Raw genomic sequence first — 19,021 nt, 5'->3', positions numbered from 1 at the left:
AATGACACGTGTCTATAAAAGATTTTCATTTATTAGTATAGGAAGATATATATAAAGAAGATAGATGTGTGTGTGTTTAAATTTTAAACGGATTATGTTAGAGCCCCCTTTTAAGTAAAATAAAGAGTAAATTACAAGTTTTGTCCTTTATGTTTACAACGTTTTGCAGGTGGTGTCCTTTAGCGCAAAACTTTGCAAGTTTCGTCCTTAACGTATCAAAATCTTGCACGTTTTAACCTTTAAGCCAAACTCAGTTAGTTTTTTTTGGTTAAATCTCATCACATGCAAGTCACGTGAGGGTAGTTTAGCCTTTTTACCAATAAAGGACGATTTCGGTAAATATACAGCAAAAATAAAAACTCTTTCTCATCATTTCCTCACTCTCCCAACTACCACCCTCACATGCCGCCACCCACCCACCTTTGTTAGCGCCAGCCACCACCAGCCGAGCAACACCATCCACCACTCTAGCCAGTAGTCGAAGCACACCCACCTCCTACACCATAACCACTCTGGCCACCCATCCTCCAACGCCGACGATCTCATTTCCCCTCAAGGTTGTACTGATGGCATCACAGATCGTCAAATGGCGCTGCAAATCAAGGTTGAAATTGTGATTTTTGATCGATTTTCGTTTAATTTTGAGGTTTTAGGTTAGGGTTTTCACTGGTTTTTATTCAAGGTTTTAGGTTTAGGATTTTGGTTTGATTAGCAGCGGTGGTCTATAAGGTGGTTGCGGTGAGATGACGTGGCGACCGACGGTCTTTGTCTTCTTCTCCATTGAAGGATCGGTCGGCCGACGGTCTCTGTCTCCGACCTTACTCTATCCTCTCTGATTTCTCTCTAGAATGTGTGAGGTTGGGGTTTAGATGAAAACGACGGTGGCGGTGGTTAGGTGGTGACGATCACAGGGGAAGATGGTGGGACTTTTTTGGTTGCCATAATGACGAGGCAATTTTATTACCACAATGACGAGCGCTATAGGAGTATGCATGTGGGACCCATTCACTCACACCAATCAGATTTCCCCTTTTTTATTTCCCTTTTCTTTTCTTTTTTATATTGTTTAAAAGGGGCTTTAAAGAGGCGTTATCCCACACCGTGCAAGTCAGCGATAAAGCCCTCGCTTATGTGGCGCATACATGACGTTGATGTGACGTGATAAAGCCCCTAGGGGCTTTATACCACACCACACAACCTTATTGGTTTGTGATTATTTTTGTTTTCAAAGTTGATTGAGTTAGAGGTAGCTTTGTACGAACAATGAATTCTTAAAACGTTGTTCTTCAATAACTCATAATTCTTAAGTTGCGTGGTCATTGGTTTTGTCATCAAATTTAAGAAAGAGATTGTTATTAATACTTCAGGGATTTAAGAATAGTAATGATAAAGCCCTACTTAGAATGATTATAATAATTATGTACAAATATACTTGTGATTTTATCAAGTCAAACTCTTATATATTTCTGTAGATAAACTTATACATAAACAATGATAAAAGCTTTACTTATACATATTATCTTTAATACAATTAGGAAAGATTGTGAACAATGTTTTCATTTTCTATATTTTTTTTTGTCTTTTGTCTTTTGTCTTTTGTCTTTTGTGCTTTTGTCTTTTTTTGTTTTTCTTTTGTGTTTTTTATACTTTTATCCATCAACTTTTAGTATTAACACTCACAATCCTTTAACCTTCAAAAGACTTTGTAATCGAGTTTTACATGTTTATATTTATGCACGAGTCGGTATAAATGCAAGTTGATTTACGTTTTGAGCATATTTCATTCAGTTGTTATGCTAAACCAAAATAGATATCGACCGAAACTCCGCCGCGTAACGCGGATAATCTTACTAGTTTACTTACAAAATAGTTATTATACACTATTCATTTCTTGGCCAATGTATGCCTTAAACAAACTACATGAGTATATAAAAAAAATCATATGCTTGGAGTCGTTAAAATCCAAGTAATATTTGCTTGGAGTCGTTAAAATTCCAACAAGAAATCACATGGTGTCGTTAAAAGAAAGGATGCTGGATAGAACAGATTGGCCTAGGAAGAAGGTTAAAGTAATATTTTCCATTTATCTCTCAACCACATGGAACCTTTGGAATATTTCTGTAGATAAACTTATACATAAACAATGATAAAAGCCTTACTTATACATATTATCTATATACAATTAGGAAAGATTGTGAACAATGTTTTCATTTTCTATATATATTTTTTGTCTTTTGTCTTTTGTGCTTTTGTCTTTTTTGTTTTTCTTTTGTGTTTTTTATACTTTTATCCATCAACTTTTAGTATTAACACTCACAATCCTTTAACCTTCAAAAGACTTTGTAATCGGGTTTTACATGTTTATATTTATGCACGAGTCAGTATAAATGCAAGTTGATTTACGTTTTGAGCATATTTCATTCACTTGTTATGCTAAACTAAAATAGATATCAATCGAAACTCTGCCGCATAACATGGATAATCTTACTAGTTTACTTACAAAATAGTTATTAGACACTATTCATTTCTTGGCCAATGTATGCCTTAAACAAACTACACGGGTATGTAAAAACTAATCATATGCTTGGAGTCGTTAAAATCCCAACACGAAATCACATGGAGTCGTTAAAAGAAAGGGCGTTGGATAGAACAGATTGGCCTAGGAAGAAAGCTAAAATAATATTTGTCATTTATCTCTCAACCACATGGAACCTTTGGAAGAATAGAAACAACAAAGTGTTCAACATTGCGACAACGGAGGTAAACAAATTAGTTGAGGAGATAAAGGAGGAAACTTTCGACTGGATTAGCAGAAGATCAAAGATACAAGGAGTAATCTGACATGAGTGGAGAAGTTTTTCGGTCCTTGGTGTATAAAACTTTCTATTTTGGGTTTCTCTTGATGTATGTTCCAATTTTTCTTTCCTTCGTCTCTTGAGTTTGTATCAATGTCCGCATAACTACTTGCTGTAGGATGTTTTTTCTTGATGAATATAATGAAGTTTCTGTTTATTATTAAAAAAAAAAAAAAAAAAAAAAAAACTTGGTAAATTCACTAAATACACTTTAATATGCTTACTTACTTGTACCATAAGCAAGCTACATCAAAACAATCTACAAATCTACAAACCATAATAAACAAGTTAATATCCTTCTCACTTAAGTTAGGTTTACAAATGCATGGATGATTGGATTCAAAAGCCCCAATGGGCCCACACAACAATAACGCTTTCCACACTTTTGCCATTCTTCTTCGTCCTCCAACCATGAATCCTGCTGCCACACGCAGTTGCAGTTGCGGTTTCATAACCGCCGTACAACGCAGCCGAATTGCCGCCGGAAATATTCCGTATAGCTGCCGTACAACGGAGCCGAATTGCCGCCGGAAAGATTCTGTATAACCGCCGCTCTCCGCCTCTGCAAGTCAAAACCCTAATTGACGTGACACTAGCTGGTACTCTCGATCGTCTTCTTCACCCGGCGATTCTGATTCAGGTACCGATGATTGTAGGCTTATAATTGTTTAATCTATGTGTTTTGTAACTGTAGTGAGGTGATTATATTGTTCTATAATGTGTTTTGTAACAGCTGTGTATGAGATTACTTGCTTTTTTTCAACTTGTTTACTCTCAATTTCAATAATTATTGTAGTGTATTGATTATTCTGATGTTGATGTAAGCATGTAAAACAGTTGAACAGAGGTGTATGTTTAGGTTTTAGGTGAGGATTTTGAGATTTTCACTTGTTGAGTACTTGATTTTGGTTTCGTTTTGTTTTAAATTTGGATCTAGGTTTATTTTTTTGGTAACTATGAGAATTGGTTAAGGAAAACAAACTTACTGGACCCCATTGATACTCTGCCGACCGGTGGGACCAGGTAAAGCGTAACTTAGACGTGTTCTGAGTGTTCTTTAACTAGTTATATATGGATTAAAAGGTGCATTGCTATAACCAAAGAGACAACGATTTATTTGCAATTTACTAGCTATCTTTTTCTGATAACATCAAGACCCAAAAATGAAAAAAATACAAGAAAGTATACATCATTATTTTTGACAAGAAAAGATGATTGTTTGTTATGTTTGTATATTTGTGAGAAATACAACGTCTTCCATATTTGGTACATCTACAATGTCGTAAATGTAATATTAGATAATTAACAATCTTTCCCTCTTGGTATACAGATACGTTCACAAGGTGACATTGTCGAAGTCATCGAGAAAGGTATTTTTACTTCTATATTTCATATACTTCTTCTTTTATGCCACCCCTCTTTCTTATATAACATAGAGATAATTAAATGCTACTAGTTAAAAGTTCCAAGATCTAGAATAACTTCAAGATTGGTGGATTGATTTGGAATTGTTTGATTTTAGTGGGTTGATTTAAGAATATATTACATGAGAAATACCTATGAATGCCACCACCATTGTCACCGACAATACATATATATTTCAAAATTGCTTACTTCGCTCGCAGTTAATTAGATGACAATTTGGATAAGAGCTCCCAAATACCATCAAAACTGCTTATTTGTTGTATCAAACACACTCAGTAGATAAACAGTTACAACCGTTGAAACTCCCCCTTACAATTCCTAACATGATTTGAGTGCTGTAAGCATATTTTGCATGGTTATTAAATGCTGAAACACATATGTGTTAAACATACACTTCTATAGTTCCTCTCACATACACTTCCTCAGTTCCTCACATACACACAAATTAAGATGTGTGAACTATGACATGTAAATCTTTACCCAAAAAAAACTATGACATGTAAATATAAAAACAAGTTTTTTTTTTTTTCCATTTTTTAGAAAAAGAGTGATTTATCGACAATAAAAGGTCAAATGCGATACTTGTCACAAAAAAAAGATATATGGACAAGGGGAAGTCAAGTACAACAATCTTATGGAAATTAATCCATTAACATGTTACATGTTACATTTTGCATAATATAGTACTATTTTGTGATAACATAGGAATTACTAATATTAATATAAGTTACATCGTTTGTTTTAGAATAATCGAGTTTCTTAGTTATCATGTAGCATTTTATTGTTTTAAACTAGGCATTGTTCTTGAGGAAATGCTTAAAGAACAATATGATCTATCAAAATGTTTCTTTTTGTTAAAAGCATGCACAATAAGAACCCTAAATGCCTTAGTCGTGGAGATCAACATTGTGATGCATAGATGGTAAAAGAATTTCGTGAGTAGGCGATTCATTTACAAGAGGAAATAAACTAGATACCACGACACCCATCGCTATTTTGCCTTATTATGTTTCTAGACAAGTGGTATAAAATGAAAATCATGACAATATTGATATGCGAGTGTCTCTTGAGCCCGATTTCAAAAACATATGTTTGTGGGCTAGAATATGGTATTTCATATGTTTTGACCCAATACACGAGTATCAATTTATTACGATTGTTACATTCTCAAACATGTTTGAATCTTCTGAACCAACATTCCTTTATATCTTTTTGCTATACATTCTTCAATTTGTGTGTGTGTTTCTATTTATGTATCCCTTTTTATATCCACTGGATATACATCACTAGATCCACAACTCACAAGCTGGGTTTTAAAAAGCGCGCCTGAGGCGCGAGGCACACTAAGGCGCAGGTCTCAGCGCCTCAGGGCACCCGAGGCGCACTTTTTCCACAAAGCGCAAGAAAATCGCCTTTTTTTTGGGTTTTTTGAGGTATGAGGCGCGTGCCTTATGCATTTTGGGTGTTTTTATGTTGTTTTTGTGCATGAAAGTGTTGGACAATAGGTTTTTTAGCCTGTACATGTAGGTACAATCATATATAAGCCTTAGTTATAACTATATTTTGGACAAGGGATGCTAAAAACCTATGGGATATATATAAAATTTTATATAATCTTCTTGTGCCCCGGGTACGAAAAGCCCACCGCTTTTGCGCTTCGCGCCTCATTTTTAGACCTCATCGGTTTTGTGCGCCTCTCGCTTTTTAAAACCAAGCTCACAAGTTAATATTATATAGAATCATTTTTTTGTACTCCCTTGAAGTCACTCTCACATAAATGAGTAGTCTTTGTGAGTTTGTGTATCTGTACACTAGTAAATGGTTTGCTTTCTTACGTTTATGGAGTCCATACCTTTTGTTAAAATTTCTACTAATTAACAATTTTCTTCTTCGCATGCAAATAGATTGGCATTGTGAAGAACTTCCTTGGTGAATTGTCAAAGCCACCAAGAGAAGGTACTTTTATTTCTATTTCATTGTGCTCTTGTTCTATGTTAACTTTAAATTGTTTGTACTGTATACATGTACATATCCTAAAGATAAATCCACTAGATGTCAACGTTTCTATTATTCTATATTACAAAATGCAAACGCACTAAGAACCTACAACCCCTCAATCACGGAGATCTACTTTGCGCCCCTAAAGTTAGAAAAAATGTAAAGAACACGAATAAATCAGGCAATTGTTTGGCATGCATAAGAAAACAAACTAGAGAGATATAGTCATATATCACAACACTATCATTAATCATAGATATTGTTGGGCGAAATGGTGTGGAGGCCCGATCAAGGGAGGGCCGGCCCACATGTTTATTTTGGAAGTTAAATTGGGGTTTCAATTTAGCCGGCCCTAATTATCTCTATGCGGGCTTGGGCCTATATGGGGATTTAGTTTCCTAACCCTAGATTAGTCTTTATATAAAGATTGTTTTGTACTCGTAATTCCTTGTAGCACCCAAATAATAAAAGAAACCCTAGTTGTAGCACAATGGACGTAGGTCAGCCGACCAAACCACTTTAAATCTTCGTGTTCGTTTATTGCTTTCGTGTGTGTGTTTTCATATTTCAATGTAGTATGTGGTAAAAATTTATATAAAGGTAATTTTGAGCCGAATATCGAACAATGTATGTGTTATGGGCAGAATAGTTTTACCCAGTACATCATATGCATGCATCTATTTATTGTGTTTGTCGCATTCTCATAAATATTTCAAACTTTTGCACCGTCACACCGCTAATGTGTTACTTGTCAATAGTTATCATTACTTTCCTCTTTTCTTTTTATATCACAAGTAATGCAACTTACAAGAATATGAGTTAATATATATCTTTATTGTTTTTGAGTTTCTTGTAGTCACCCTCACATAATTGATTAATCCATAGTTATTAAAGGTCCTAGGCGCACTCAAGGCGCATAGGCCTCGCCTGGGGCCTAGGCGCAAAGCGCAAAAAAAAACGAGGGTCTGAGAAATTAAAGCGCAAAATAAAAAATATATTATGTATTAGAAAAAGAATACTCCTCTTCAAATAAAATAAAGTCTATTATGTAACACTTTATATCATCTAATTAGTACCAAAATATTAGTGTATTAGTGTAGAAAAAAAGTTTTCCTTGATTAAAAGGAGAAATTTGGCTAGAATCTTGTCGAAATTTTGCCGGAAACTCTCCGGAATCTAGGAATCTTGCCGGAATGTGCGCCTGAACCATCACCTGGAGAGTTAAAGCGCAATTTCCTCGACTAGCGCAACTGGCTCACCTCGCCTGAAAAATGGGCCTAGGCGCAAGAGGTGATGGCTTTTAACAACTATGGATTTATCTTTGTGTATGTATTTATTTGTGAATAATAGGAGTTTTCATTTTCTTGTATAAATGTAATTCTGATAAGTTTTCTAATTATTAACCTTCTGTCCCTCTTTGTGCTCAGATATATTCTTAGTTCTATGTAAGTTGTTTTTGTTCTATGTCAAGTATTTTGTATACATATTTAGCAAAAAGTTTAATCCAATTCAACGTTTAAGGTACAATGTGTGTTTGTGGGCTAAAGCATGGGCTTGAATATAATTTTGCCCAGTATATCTTATGCATGCATCTTGGTTTTAAAATGCACGCATCGGGAGCGCATAATGTGCATTGTGCATCACATGATGTGGTCTGATGCAACTCCTTATGCTGTTGACCGGTATTTGAACAAATTGGACCGTGATTAGGGTTTGAGTTTTTCAAACCTGATTGAACAAATCTGACCATCGGTTGAGCAAGGGTATGAGTATTCGAAAATATATTGTATTTTAGTGTTTAGAAGTTAACAAGTTAAAATATTATCTATAAATAATTTTTAGTGTTTTTTAATAGCGAATGTCTCACATACTTGATGTGCACGCTTCACGCATTACACATCACACTTCGGCTTTTGGGATCGCATGCTTTTTAAAACCAGGGCATACATGCATTTATTGTGTTTTCTCGCATTCTCATAATTATTTCAAACTTTTGCACCGGCACACCGCGAACTTGTACTTTCCTCTTTCTTGTTTTCTCTTTCATCTTTTCTATATATTACAAGAATATTAGTTATTATGTATCTTTATTGTTCTTGAGCTTCTTGCAGTGAACAGTCGCTCTCTCATAATTGATCAATCTTTGTGTATGTGTTTGTTTATGAATATATGAGTTTTTCATTTTCTTGCATATCTGTAATTTTGGTAAAATTTCTAATCATGAACCTTCTTTCCCTCTTTGTGCCCAGATACATTCTTCGCTTTATTGTTGAAGCCATCAAGAAAAGGTACTTTTAGTTCTATAAAGTTGTTCTTGTTCTATGTCAAGTATTATGTTTGTGGGCTAAACAGTTGGCTTTAAAATATTTTTGCTCAATATCTCTTATGCATCTTGGTTTTAAAAAGCACGCATTAGGAGCGTATAACACGCGCATCACATGATGTGGTGATAAGATCATAGTTAATAGCGCTCATAGCGAGCGCTATAGCGAATAGCGTAGCGAAGCGCTCATTTATCGCTATCTGATTTTGGTGCCTCCATAGCGAGTAATTAGCGAAATATCAAGTTTTTTTGGTTTTTAAAATAAATAGCGATAAAATATACGTATACAATAGCTGTATTTTAGGTGTTTTGTTAAATATACGTATAGAAACACCGTATTTGGATATAATATACATATAAATATTTCGAAAATTTTCTTCTAGTGTATCGCTAAACATAAAATAGCGCCTGCTATTTCATCGCTACGTAGCGTATAGGTCTATTAACAACCATGGATAAGATCGCACCGCGTAATGCGATTTCATGATGCGCGTATCACTTGATTTGGTTTGAATGCAACTCCTTATGCAGTTGACCAGTATTTGAACAAATTGGACCGTGATTGCCGTGGTTTGAGTTTTTTTTTAAATATGATTGGACAAATCTGACCATTGATTGAGCGATGGTTTGAGTATTTGAGCAAATTATTCTATCAACTGAACAAATCTTGCTAGAGATGTTGAGAATGTCTTGTATTTTAGTGTTTAAAAGTTAACAAGTTAAAATAATATTTATAAATAAATTTTTAGTATTTTCTAATAACAAGCACCTCACACATAGTTATTAAAGGCTCTAGGCGCACTCATAGCGCATAGGCCTCGCCTAGGGCCTAGGTGCAAGGCGCAAAAAAAGCGAGGGCCTGAGAAAAAAAAGAGCGCACAATGAAAAAAATTAAAAATATTTTAAGCATTAGAAAATTAATACTATTTTTTAAATAAAATAAACAAAAGCTATCATATAACTTTTAATATCATATGATTAGTACCAAAAGTTGTAAAATATTAGTGTAGAAAAGTACTTTTACTTAGATAAAAGTAGAAATCTGGTTGGAATCTTGCCGGAATTTAGAGAATTTTGCCGGTAACTTTCTAGAATCTAGGAATCTTGCCGAAATCTGCGCCTGAACCATCACCTAGAGAATTAAAGCGCAATTGCCTTGACTTAAAGCACAATTGTCTCGCCTAGCTTGGAAAATGGGCCTAGGCGCAAGAGGCGATGGCTTTTAACAACTATGACCTCACATACGTGATGTGCACGCTTCAAGTGTTGCACATCACGTTTCAGCTTTTGGGATCAAAACGCCATCGGATCACTACACACTTTTTAAAACCAAGGCATACATGCATTTATTGTTTTGTCTCGTTCTCATTATTATTTAAAACTTTTGCACCGTTACACCGCTAATTTGTACTTTCCTCTTTCTTGTTTTCTCTTTCTTCTTTTCTTTATGTATCACAAGAAATGCAACTTACAAGACTATGAGTTATTATATATCTTTATTGTTCTTGAGTTTCTCACAGTCGCTCTCACATATTCGATCATCTTTGTGTATGTGTTTATATATGAATAGTATAAGTTTTTCATTTTCTTGCATATCTGTAATTTTGGTAAAATCTCTGATCTTTTATCTTTCTTTCTTTCTTTGTGCTCAGATATATTCTTTGCTAGATGTTGAAGCTATCAACAAAAGGTAATTTTAATTTAAGCTTTTCTTGTTCTATATCAAGTATTTTGTATTACATATAACATGACAATTATCCAATTCACTGTTTAAAGTTCAAGAATTTATAATCGTTTAGTAGATTGAATTAGATTTCCTTATTTTAGGGGCCGTTTCAAATTTATTTCGCGAGACAAAAGTAACTATAATTTGAGAAACAAATGTTGTCGCCAATGTGATCTTATTCAATCTTCTCATAAAAGGAAGCTGATTGCCAATTGTCTTCATTTTTACTGTGATTACATCGTTGCTTTCGTATTAATTTATTTGTTTCTCCATTGTAATTCTAGGATTTGAGGGTCGGGTAGGGGTGTTCATCTGATCGGATAACAGATTTATCGGATTTGAAAACTTTAGGAACCTATCCGAAATCGGATCCTAATTGGAAATATTCCCATCCAATCCAAATCTATCCGGATTTAATTCGGATCGGATTTGGATAAATCTGAATAATCCGAACGGATATCCAAATAATCCAAATTAAACCGAATAACACTTTTCCAAGTTTTTGATTTTTCCCTAGTTCCTGGTTCCTAACATTTTACTAATTTAGATTCACAATCAACATACAAAACCTGAAAAATAGTCTTAAAACACAAATACAAAGTTCTAACTTCAAAACGGAGTCTCCATAATATAAATTAGTCCTAAAACACCAAAAATAGTCCAAACTTAAAAATATATATTAAACTTATTTAGTTTATTCGGATATCCGAATGATCCAAATAATCCGAAAATTTTAAGTTCTAAAATTCGAATAAGAATTCGGATAGATCCGATCCTAATATCCAAATAAGATTTTGGATCGTTTTTTTTTCTGTTACGGAATCGGGTTGGATTTTGGTTTTATTCGGATTTCGGATTTTTTTGAACACCCTTAGGGTCGAGTTTAAAGCGTTCATCACGAATTTGTTAAATTCGTTTCAGGGATTTGATTGCAGTCTTGCTAATGGAATCTGATCAGAATCTAAAGATCAAGCAAGTTTCTAATTTGAGTGGAACCAAACGGGGCAATGAAGAAAGCAGTGATGATTCAGTTTCTGTGAACAAGAAAAATAAGGATTCTGTAAATCTTGAATTTGAATTTGATCTCAATGCCTCGATCGAGGAAGAAAACTGTGTTGACGATGTTGAAAAACATAACCAATTTGTTCACGGGTTTGATCTCAACGGGCCGGTCAATGAGGTTATTGACATTTCGTCTGACGATAACGACGATGATGATAAAAAGTTAGTTAATAGTTCTCTTTTTGATCTTCATTTGGGATTTGAGAATGGAAGTTTCGTTGAGAGAAAATACACAAAAGAAGAAAAAGGAAAGGCAAAAGTTGATGATTTTTTGTCGTTATCGCTCACAAGTGAAGTCCAACAAGCGGATACACTTTACGAAGCTCCGGAACTCAATTCCAGAGAAACTTCTGAGCCAATTGCAGCAACGACATCGTCGACAGTGCACCCACAAGTTTTAAAACAAGTTTTACAAATCCCTAAAAATCAAGAAAAAAAAGGTGGTGATTATTCACATCTTGGTTCGGTATATGATTTTTTGAATAAGATGGTGGATTCTGATAAAACGTCAAAAGCTTGTGGCGAACTAAAGGCTGTGATAGATCAAATTACAAAACGCGAAGCTGAAAAGTTGATTGACTGGAGTCCTTGTCGTGTTGACTTCCGTCCATCTGTTGTCCCGTCATTGTTGGATCTTAGTTTGGATGTTCTTGTCAAGAATGCTGATGCGATTTCTTCATTTGACCATGTTCCTGAATGGCTAAAAAGAAAGTTGATCAATTTGCTGTGTGATACACATAGAATGGATATTCATATACTCGAGTTGCTTTTTAAAGATTCTCCTAGTGAAATACGCGTCAAAAATTGTTCATGGATGACACAACAACAACTCACGCAGACGCTTGGAAATTCGTGCTTGCAAAACCTAAGAGTAAGTTTAATATTTATGTGTTACTAATAGATAATATTAGAAAGAGTAAAATGCCAAAATCGTCCATGAGGTTTGGGCTGATTTGCATGTTACACCCAAAATAACTTCTTTTTGTCTCACCTGATGTTTTGATTTTGTTGTCATTCCCATCGAAATCACAAACCCAGGTAAAATGTATCGTTAACTCAGGGACGCTTTTAGCAATTTACCCATTTATTTTTTTGTTTGTTAATTTTATTAATTTTCTTTTTTACCTTTAAATAAAAAACCATGAAAATTAAATTTTTAATTTTTATTTTTAAGTTAACGATACATTATAACTGGGTTTGTGATCTGGATGGAAATGACAACAAAATCAAAATGTGAGGTGTCCAGAAACCCAAAAAAGTTATTTTGGATGTGATAGGCAAATCAGCCCAACCCTCAGGGACGATTTTGGCATTTTACTCTATTAGAAATTCGTAGATTTATGATAAGTTTACAATATGCTGGTATTACTCTTTACATATTAATAAACTTGCTTCCATCTTTTTTATACCCGGGAAATCATCATGTCCAGTTCTGTAAATGATTTGTTTATTTAAAAAATACAAATTCACTGTATCTGGAATATCAGGTTAGTATTGAAATAATATAGTTCTTGTAATCATATTTAACACACTGATTATTTAAAAATAAATTGGGCTATTGCACTGAAATGTATCCAGCTTGACACGTTTTGTAATTGTGTAGAACAAATATCCTTCTATATTAATGTACCAAACCGGTAAAATTATGTCATTTTAGTTCGCCACACACAATTACAAAATGTGTGAAGTTCCTTAAATTTTGGTGCAGTTAAGCAAAATAAATCTGGAAGTTATTGGACAAAAATGTTTCAGGTTGACCCCCCGACCCGTTTGACCCTTATCAATAATAACCTGTTTTGACTTTTTGTTACATAACTAGTGGGTTACCACAGCGGGTTCGAAACGTAGATCAAAATAAGCAAATCACGAGAGTTAGAGTTGCTTGATGTTTTAGTTAAGGGGCTAAACATGTCATTATTGAAGTTGAGAGGCTAAAGTTGTGTTAATTAAGGGGCTAAACATGTCATTATCAAAGTTGTGGGGCTAAAGTTGTTTATTATTAAAGTTGTGGGGCTAAAGTTGTTTATTATTAAAGTTGAGGGGCTAAAGTTGTTTGATGTAGTTAAGGGGCTAAACATGTCATTATTAAAGTTGAGGAGCTAAAGTTGGTTAATGCCAAAGTTGAGGGGCCAAAGTTGGTTAATGTAGTTTCTGCTATCTAACTATATAGAAAAATACAAGCTCAAATATATTAATTGCTGTCTGATGATTTGATTTTTTTTTAACTTCTTTTGGTTACAAGCAGGTGCTACAACTAGACTATTGTGGTCAATGCTCGTTTGACGATATCATACCTAATTCCTTAGCTCGGTCTCCAAACAGCTTACCCTTTTTAGGAATTTTGTCGCTAAAGGGTGCAGCCCGTTTATCCGACAACACTCTGAAACCTCTTTTTATTTCAGCACCATTACTTCAATCTATTAATTTAAGCCAGTGCACTCTCCTCACACATACTGCCATTAAACATATGGTCTCTCATTTAAAAAATAATTTGAAGGAACTATACATAGATGAGTGCCCGAGAATAGACGCGCACCTTTCCTCACGCTTAATCATCGAACTCGAGCATTTGGAAGTTCTGTCAATAGCTGGAATTGAAACCGTATGTGATGAATTTGTTGTACTCGTTGTTGTATCTCTTGGAGATAAATTAAAGGAGCTTAATCTCGCCGGTTGTGTGTAAGTATTTTTTGTTGAATTTTGATTTATTTGTATATTTTAATTCGGTTATGTGGTTTGAAATAAGTTTGGTTATCATTTTTTGCAGAATGTTGACGAATAGCTGCTTGAAATCTATTGGGTACTATTGCCCCAATTTATGTCATCTGAATCTTTCACATCTGTGTCGTTTGACTGATTTGGGTTTGTGTTATCTTGCTGCTGGGTGTAAGTCACTCAAATCACTCAATGTTGCCCGTACTGATTTCAGGTACCCTTTCTAGTTATCTTGATTTATATTATAGACGTTGCGTAATTGTCGAGTAAAACACCCACATGACATTTCACACACAAGAAAGTCCATCTAAAAGCATCCATCTAAGGCTTCAAACGAACCGAACAGTTCGTGAACCGTTCAGCGGTTCGTATGTTTAATAAATGAACGGACATGAACATAGGTTGCGTTCGTTCATTTATGTTCCTGAACGTTCGGTAACATGTTCAGTTATGTTTGTTTGTGTTCAGTAGTTCATTATTATTTTTTTAATTTTTATATTTTATTTAAATACTTCAAAATTCTGACAAATAAAATATTTAATAAGGATCAGTGTATTATATATTCTGTTCATGAATTCGTTTGTTCTCATTTGTGTTCATGAACATTAGTTTGTGTTCGTTTGTGTTCATGAACATTCGTTACCTAAAATTAACAAATGAACACGAACACGTTTATTTCCTTAAAAAACGAACATGAACATAAAATCCCGTCCGGTAAGTGTTTATGAACAGTTCGTGAACACATATATATCCTTAACAAACGAACACGAACACGAACACGAACATGGTCTTGTTCGCGTTTGTTCGGTTCGTTTGCAGCCCTTGATCCATCGAATCCTTTAGATTGTTGGTGTTCATGTTATAGATGGAAACATGGGTGGTGATGATGGGGTTTTAGTAATAGACCCGAAAGATTTTGGTTGACGAGTCATGTGATAGTCTGTTTAGATCCTCGGTTTTATTAACAAAGTGCTATCATGATTATGGTGAATTTTGTGATGTGATAGTGATGAACTTATTGCTGCCTTTCTGGAAACTTCTGGGAAATCGTTAAAAGAACTTTCTCTCAATCATGTCAGCAAGGTGTGTGTGCGCGTGCGTGTGTCTATATATATGTATGTATAATATGTATATATAATCTTCAATTCATGTGCAACATTTTTGGTGCACTTTGCACAATGGATGTTTCCATTTCATGCGCATTGCTTACAATTTTTAAGAGAATCAATTGCAGGTTAGTTTCAACACTGCCTTCTCCCTTGCCAAATTTTCAAAAGATTTGGTAAGTTTGGATGTATCATGGTGCCGTGAATTAACTGACGAGGCAATTGGGTTTATTACCGATAACTGCTCATCATTAAAGCTTCTAAAAGTCTTTGGATGCACTCAGGTAAACTATGAGATGAACTCGGAGTTATCACTTCTTTTTTTTTTCTTTCAAAGAATCGTACTCAGTCTTATCTACTATTCCTAAGCCTGGAAAACAGGCGGGTCGGGTAATGGGTCAAAACAGGTTTGGGTCATATTGGTGTCGGGTCAAAACGTGTTGTTTTGAATTATTATATGAATAACGGATAAAATATTTGGGCGTAACTACTTCGTATAATAAATTTAGGGCATGATTATTACAAGTTCATTCAGGCATTATTTTCTAATACGTTATTCAATAGCATATGATCTTTTTAGAAACACAAATCCAGTTTGCATTACGTCTTGTGTTGATTTCATGTTTGTTGTCAAACATCATTTGTCTTCCAACCCCGACCATGACCGTGACTGCCATCTGGTCTGTGCTTGCAAAGCAATAACCGAACACATGTTTTATTTGTGCAGCTGACCGAGAGTTTTCTACTTGGGCATGCAAATTCACAAGTGAGTATTGTGGGACGCAACCTTTCTTTGATGGACCGTGTCAATATGTTAGAGCCTGATGAGATTCTGCTTCGTCATTCCGCTCTCAAGACTCCCGAAAATGGCCTGTAGCTTGATGTTTTTCGCTTCTAAACTGATATAAGTCGCTAAGTATAGTTTAAGAAAATGCATAATGATCTATTTTCTAGCATATGAAGATGATATGAACATATACTAGCTTAGCTAGTAAAAACGAAGGTTTTAGTATTTTGAATGGGTATATTTCATATTATGATTTTTGCCTGGAAAAAATGCCAAATTTTGAGGGGATATGAAATAATCCCTACAAGTTATTGGGCTCATCATATGCTTTCTTTCGCGCTTGAAAGAAAGCTTCAATAGTTGGCTGTATATTCGGCAACCATATTTGTTCAAGCGTGTTGAGGTTGGTTTCTAGTGTCATGGATCTCGTAATCTATTGCCTGGAGCTAGCTCGAAAGATAAAGATTTGTTTGTTTCATGTTTTTATACGTGGTCGGATATGGCATTTTGTCATTTGCCTATGTAGCTTGGAGCGTGGTCTAGATGGGTCAAATCTAAGGTCTAGGATGGTCACGAGCAGTGGCGAAGCTTGACCATGAAAACCGGGGGGGGGGGGGGTCGAAAACGTACATACCCAAAAATTTCTATAGAACCGGGGGGTCGTAAACGTATATACCCAAAAATTTCTATACGAAAACTACATATATAACACTACTGAGCGAAAAGTTCGGGGGGTCGGGTGCCCCTCCCGGCCCCTCTTAAGCTACGCCCTTGGTCACGAGATCGATCTTGTGGGTGCATAGACGCGACTCCCCGTGGTTATAGTCTTTTTATGTCTCGTTGTCTCACATCATCTTGATCAACATCACTACAAGTTTCTTACGGTCGAAAGAAAAAAAAATACATGCATAAAATATGTGTTATAAAGTATCAGATACTCATTTTCTATGTTTATAAATTTATCCGACACTCGAGTGACAATGATTCATCAAACATTTACGCATAGTGACATTTTAATCCAAATCAATACAGGTTTCTTAAAAAAAAGATACATGCATGAAATTTTATGTATTCCTTACCTAAATTAAACCCTAAAAAGCTTTACACTTCAATATGAACATAAGAACTACTAAAAGAGCAATGATACCACCCGAAGAGCCTCCGACTCGATATATCCAATAAGGATCAAACCTTGTAAGGCTATGATCCAAGTAACATGAGAAGACTGCAACAATAATCAAGATTAACACAACAAGAACCAGACAGGTGGAAATGCTAAGAAGCTCTTGTTCTTCTAGCTCGAGCTCTTCGAGCGTTTGCGGTTTTTTATCGATGAATAACGGCGAGATGACACATATGAGTCCCAAGCTTATGGCCACCAATCTTTGTGTTGATGAATGTCTCCTGCTTGAGCCTTCATGCTCCATTTAAGGTTTTATCAAGTTCCTTTGTTGCTTACTTTATTGAAGGATACATAAACAACCCTTTCTTTCTTGTTGTCTTTTATATATGGGAACTTGATTCCATCAAAGTTCATCAGAATAATAATCTTTTATATGTGGGAACTTGATTCTCCGTTCCATTAGGGAAAATGGTATAAATGTTATAAGCTTTTAGGATTTTGTGGAAAAAAAGTGTTGATTATATTCTTGAGAAAGATGTTAAAATCTTGTTTTTGAAGTTTTAAAAGACATGGGTTGATATGATTATTTGTTTAAAAACCTTATGTTCTACTAGATGGGCCACTCGTGCCGGAAGTAGGGGTGTGTATAAAAATCTGGATCCGAAACCGAACCTGATATATCCGGAAATCTGTATCCGAAATATTCAGAGTTTCAAATATCCGAAAATCAGATAATCCGAATTTTCAGGTTCGAATGTGGATTTCTAAAAAGTTTGGATAATCGGATTATCCGATATCCGGAAACTAAAAAAAGATAGTAAATATATATTATATGTGCACCATGAAGTTGTTTTGAATTTTTTTGGTTGTTCGAATTTATCCATGAATTTGTTGAGTGTTTTTGTTTTTAATGTTGGAAACTTGAAATTTCGGATACATATTTAGCTTAAATCTATGCAAGAAAAACACATTTTTTATTTTTTATTTTTAAATTCGGGTATCCATTCAAATATGAGACCCCGTATTCGAAATTTCGGATATCCAAAATTTCTAATACGGATTTGTATATTAATATTCATTATCTGAAATTTTTCGAATATCCGAAAATCAGATAATCTGATCTTAAACACTCCTAGCCAGAAGTCTTTGAACATAACGTAAGAAACAAACCGGTTAAATTGGATAATCGGATCATTACATAATACAAAAAACCAAACAACTTAAATTGGTAAGATATCGGGTAACTAAAGATGACCACAAAGTTCGTATTAGAGGGGTAGGGACGCTCATCACTCACCACACACTCATCACTCACAACATCCAATCAATTTCCGCTATGTCATCGAGCATTATTCCATCACTAGTGATGACTTCTAGTGGAAATGCCCATCAGTCACCACACACTCATCTCCATCATCAAAATCATTCACAAAACAACAAAACAACTTGAATATACAACGCGTGATGATGACAGCACGTTATCATCACCACGCGTGATGATTAGTGGTGGCGACGGTGTTTCCTTTTGTTCCACGCGTAATCTTGAGCCCATAACGGGACGCCCCGTCCCCTTTAAAAGAATGCTAGATACCTTAAGTAAATCCAAACTTGTCTCGTCCACATGAGGAGATAGTGGATTGTAAGGAATCTTTGACCTCAAACACTATCATTGTGGTTTGTTCGCATTGAGTGTTGATCAAAAACACATGTTTCCCCAACTTAGGATTAGGGCTGGCAATAGGTAACCTGTAGATAACCTGTTAAGATACGATAACAGAAAAGTAAACCATGTGATTTTTTACGTTTTTAAAAATAATCGAAATTTGAAAGTTAGGATCCATTATTTCTTCTTCTAGGTGCATAAAATATAGATCTATCTTATAGACATTGGATATAAAGTA

General features: G+C 34.9%; 2 protein-coding genes across 3 annotated transcripts; one reads left to right on the top strand and one right to left on the bottom strand.

The window, feature by feature from the left end:
- The first annotated feature begins 3,159 nt into the window (after window positions 1–3,159).
- On the top strand, window positions 3,160–16,267 carry LOC110928880 (F-box/LRR-repeat protein 2). Of its 2 annotated transcripts, XM_022171934.2 has the most exons (11): window positions 3,160–3,495; window positions 4,186–4,225; window positions 6,185–6,236; window positions 8,528–8,566; window positions 10,254–10,291; window positions 11,249–12,260; window positions 13,635–14,068; window positions 14,157–14,318; window positions 15,112–15,187; window positions 15,339–15,494; window positions 15,938–16,267. In XM_022171934.2, the coding sequence occupies exons 6-11, from the start codon at window positions 11,271–11,273 to the stop codon at window positions 16,085–16,087; spliced, it is 1,968 nt and encodes a 655-aa protein (XP_022027626.1). In that variant the 5' UTR covers window positions 3,160–3,495; window positions 4,186–4,225; window positions 6,185–6,236; window positions 8,528–8,566; window positions 10,254–10,291; window positions 11,249–11,270; the 3' UTR covers window positions 16,088–16,267. The 2 variants fall into 2 exon arrangements, with proteins under 2 accessions (XP_022027626.1, XP_022027628.1); XM_022171936.2 differs by lacking the exon at window positions 6,185–6,236.
- Window positions 16,268–16,920: 653 nt separating this feature from the next.
- Window positions 16,921–17,486, bottom strand: LOC110927629. The gene has a single exon (XM_022171143.2). It carries the CDS (start codon window positions 17,422–17,424, stop codon window positions 17,089–17,091), a length of 336 nt encoding a protein of 111 aa, XP_022026835.1. The 5' UTR covers window positions 17,425–17,486; the 3' UTR covers window positions 16,921–17,088.
- Window positions 17,487–19,021: the final 1,535 nt, after the last annotated feature.

This window comes from Helianthus annuus, chromosome 3, assembly GCF_002127325.2.
Source record: "Helianthus annuus cultivar XRQ/B chromosome 3, HanXRQr2.0-SUNRISE, whole genome shotgun sequence".
Classification (NCBI taxonomy): Eukaryota; Viridiplantae; Streptophyta; class Magnoliopsida; order Asterales; family Asteraceae; genus Helianthus; species Helianthus annuus.
Note: the sequence above shows the minus strand (reverse complement) of the source record. Positions and strands in the feature narration are given on the sequence as shown.

What these genes read in the sequence shown, in the direction of transcription:
- LOC110928880 (XM_022171936.2), top strand. Translation starts at nt 11,271, where the DNA reads ATGGAATCTGATCAGAATCTAAAGATCAAGCAAGTTTCTAATTTGAGT. An exon ending in GTTGCCCGTACTGATTTCAG is followed by an intron (nt 14,319 to 15,111) that starts GTACCCTTTCTA and finishes GTGATGTGATAG; the next exon opens with TGATGAACTTATTGCTGCCT. An exon ending in AAGTCTTTGGATGCACTCAG is followed by an intron (nt 15,495 to 15,937) that starts GTAAACTATGAG and finishes TTATTTGTGCAG; the next exon opens with CTGACCGAGAGTTTTCTACT.
- LOC110927629 (XM_022171143.2), bottom strand. Translation starts at nt 17,424, where the DNA reads ATGGAGCATGAAGGCTCAAGCAGGAGACATTCATCAACACAAAGATTG.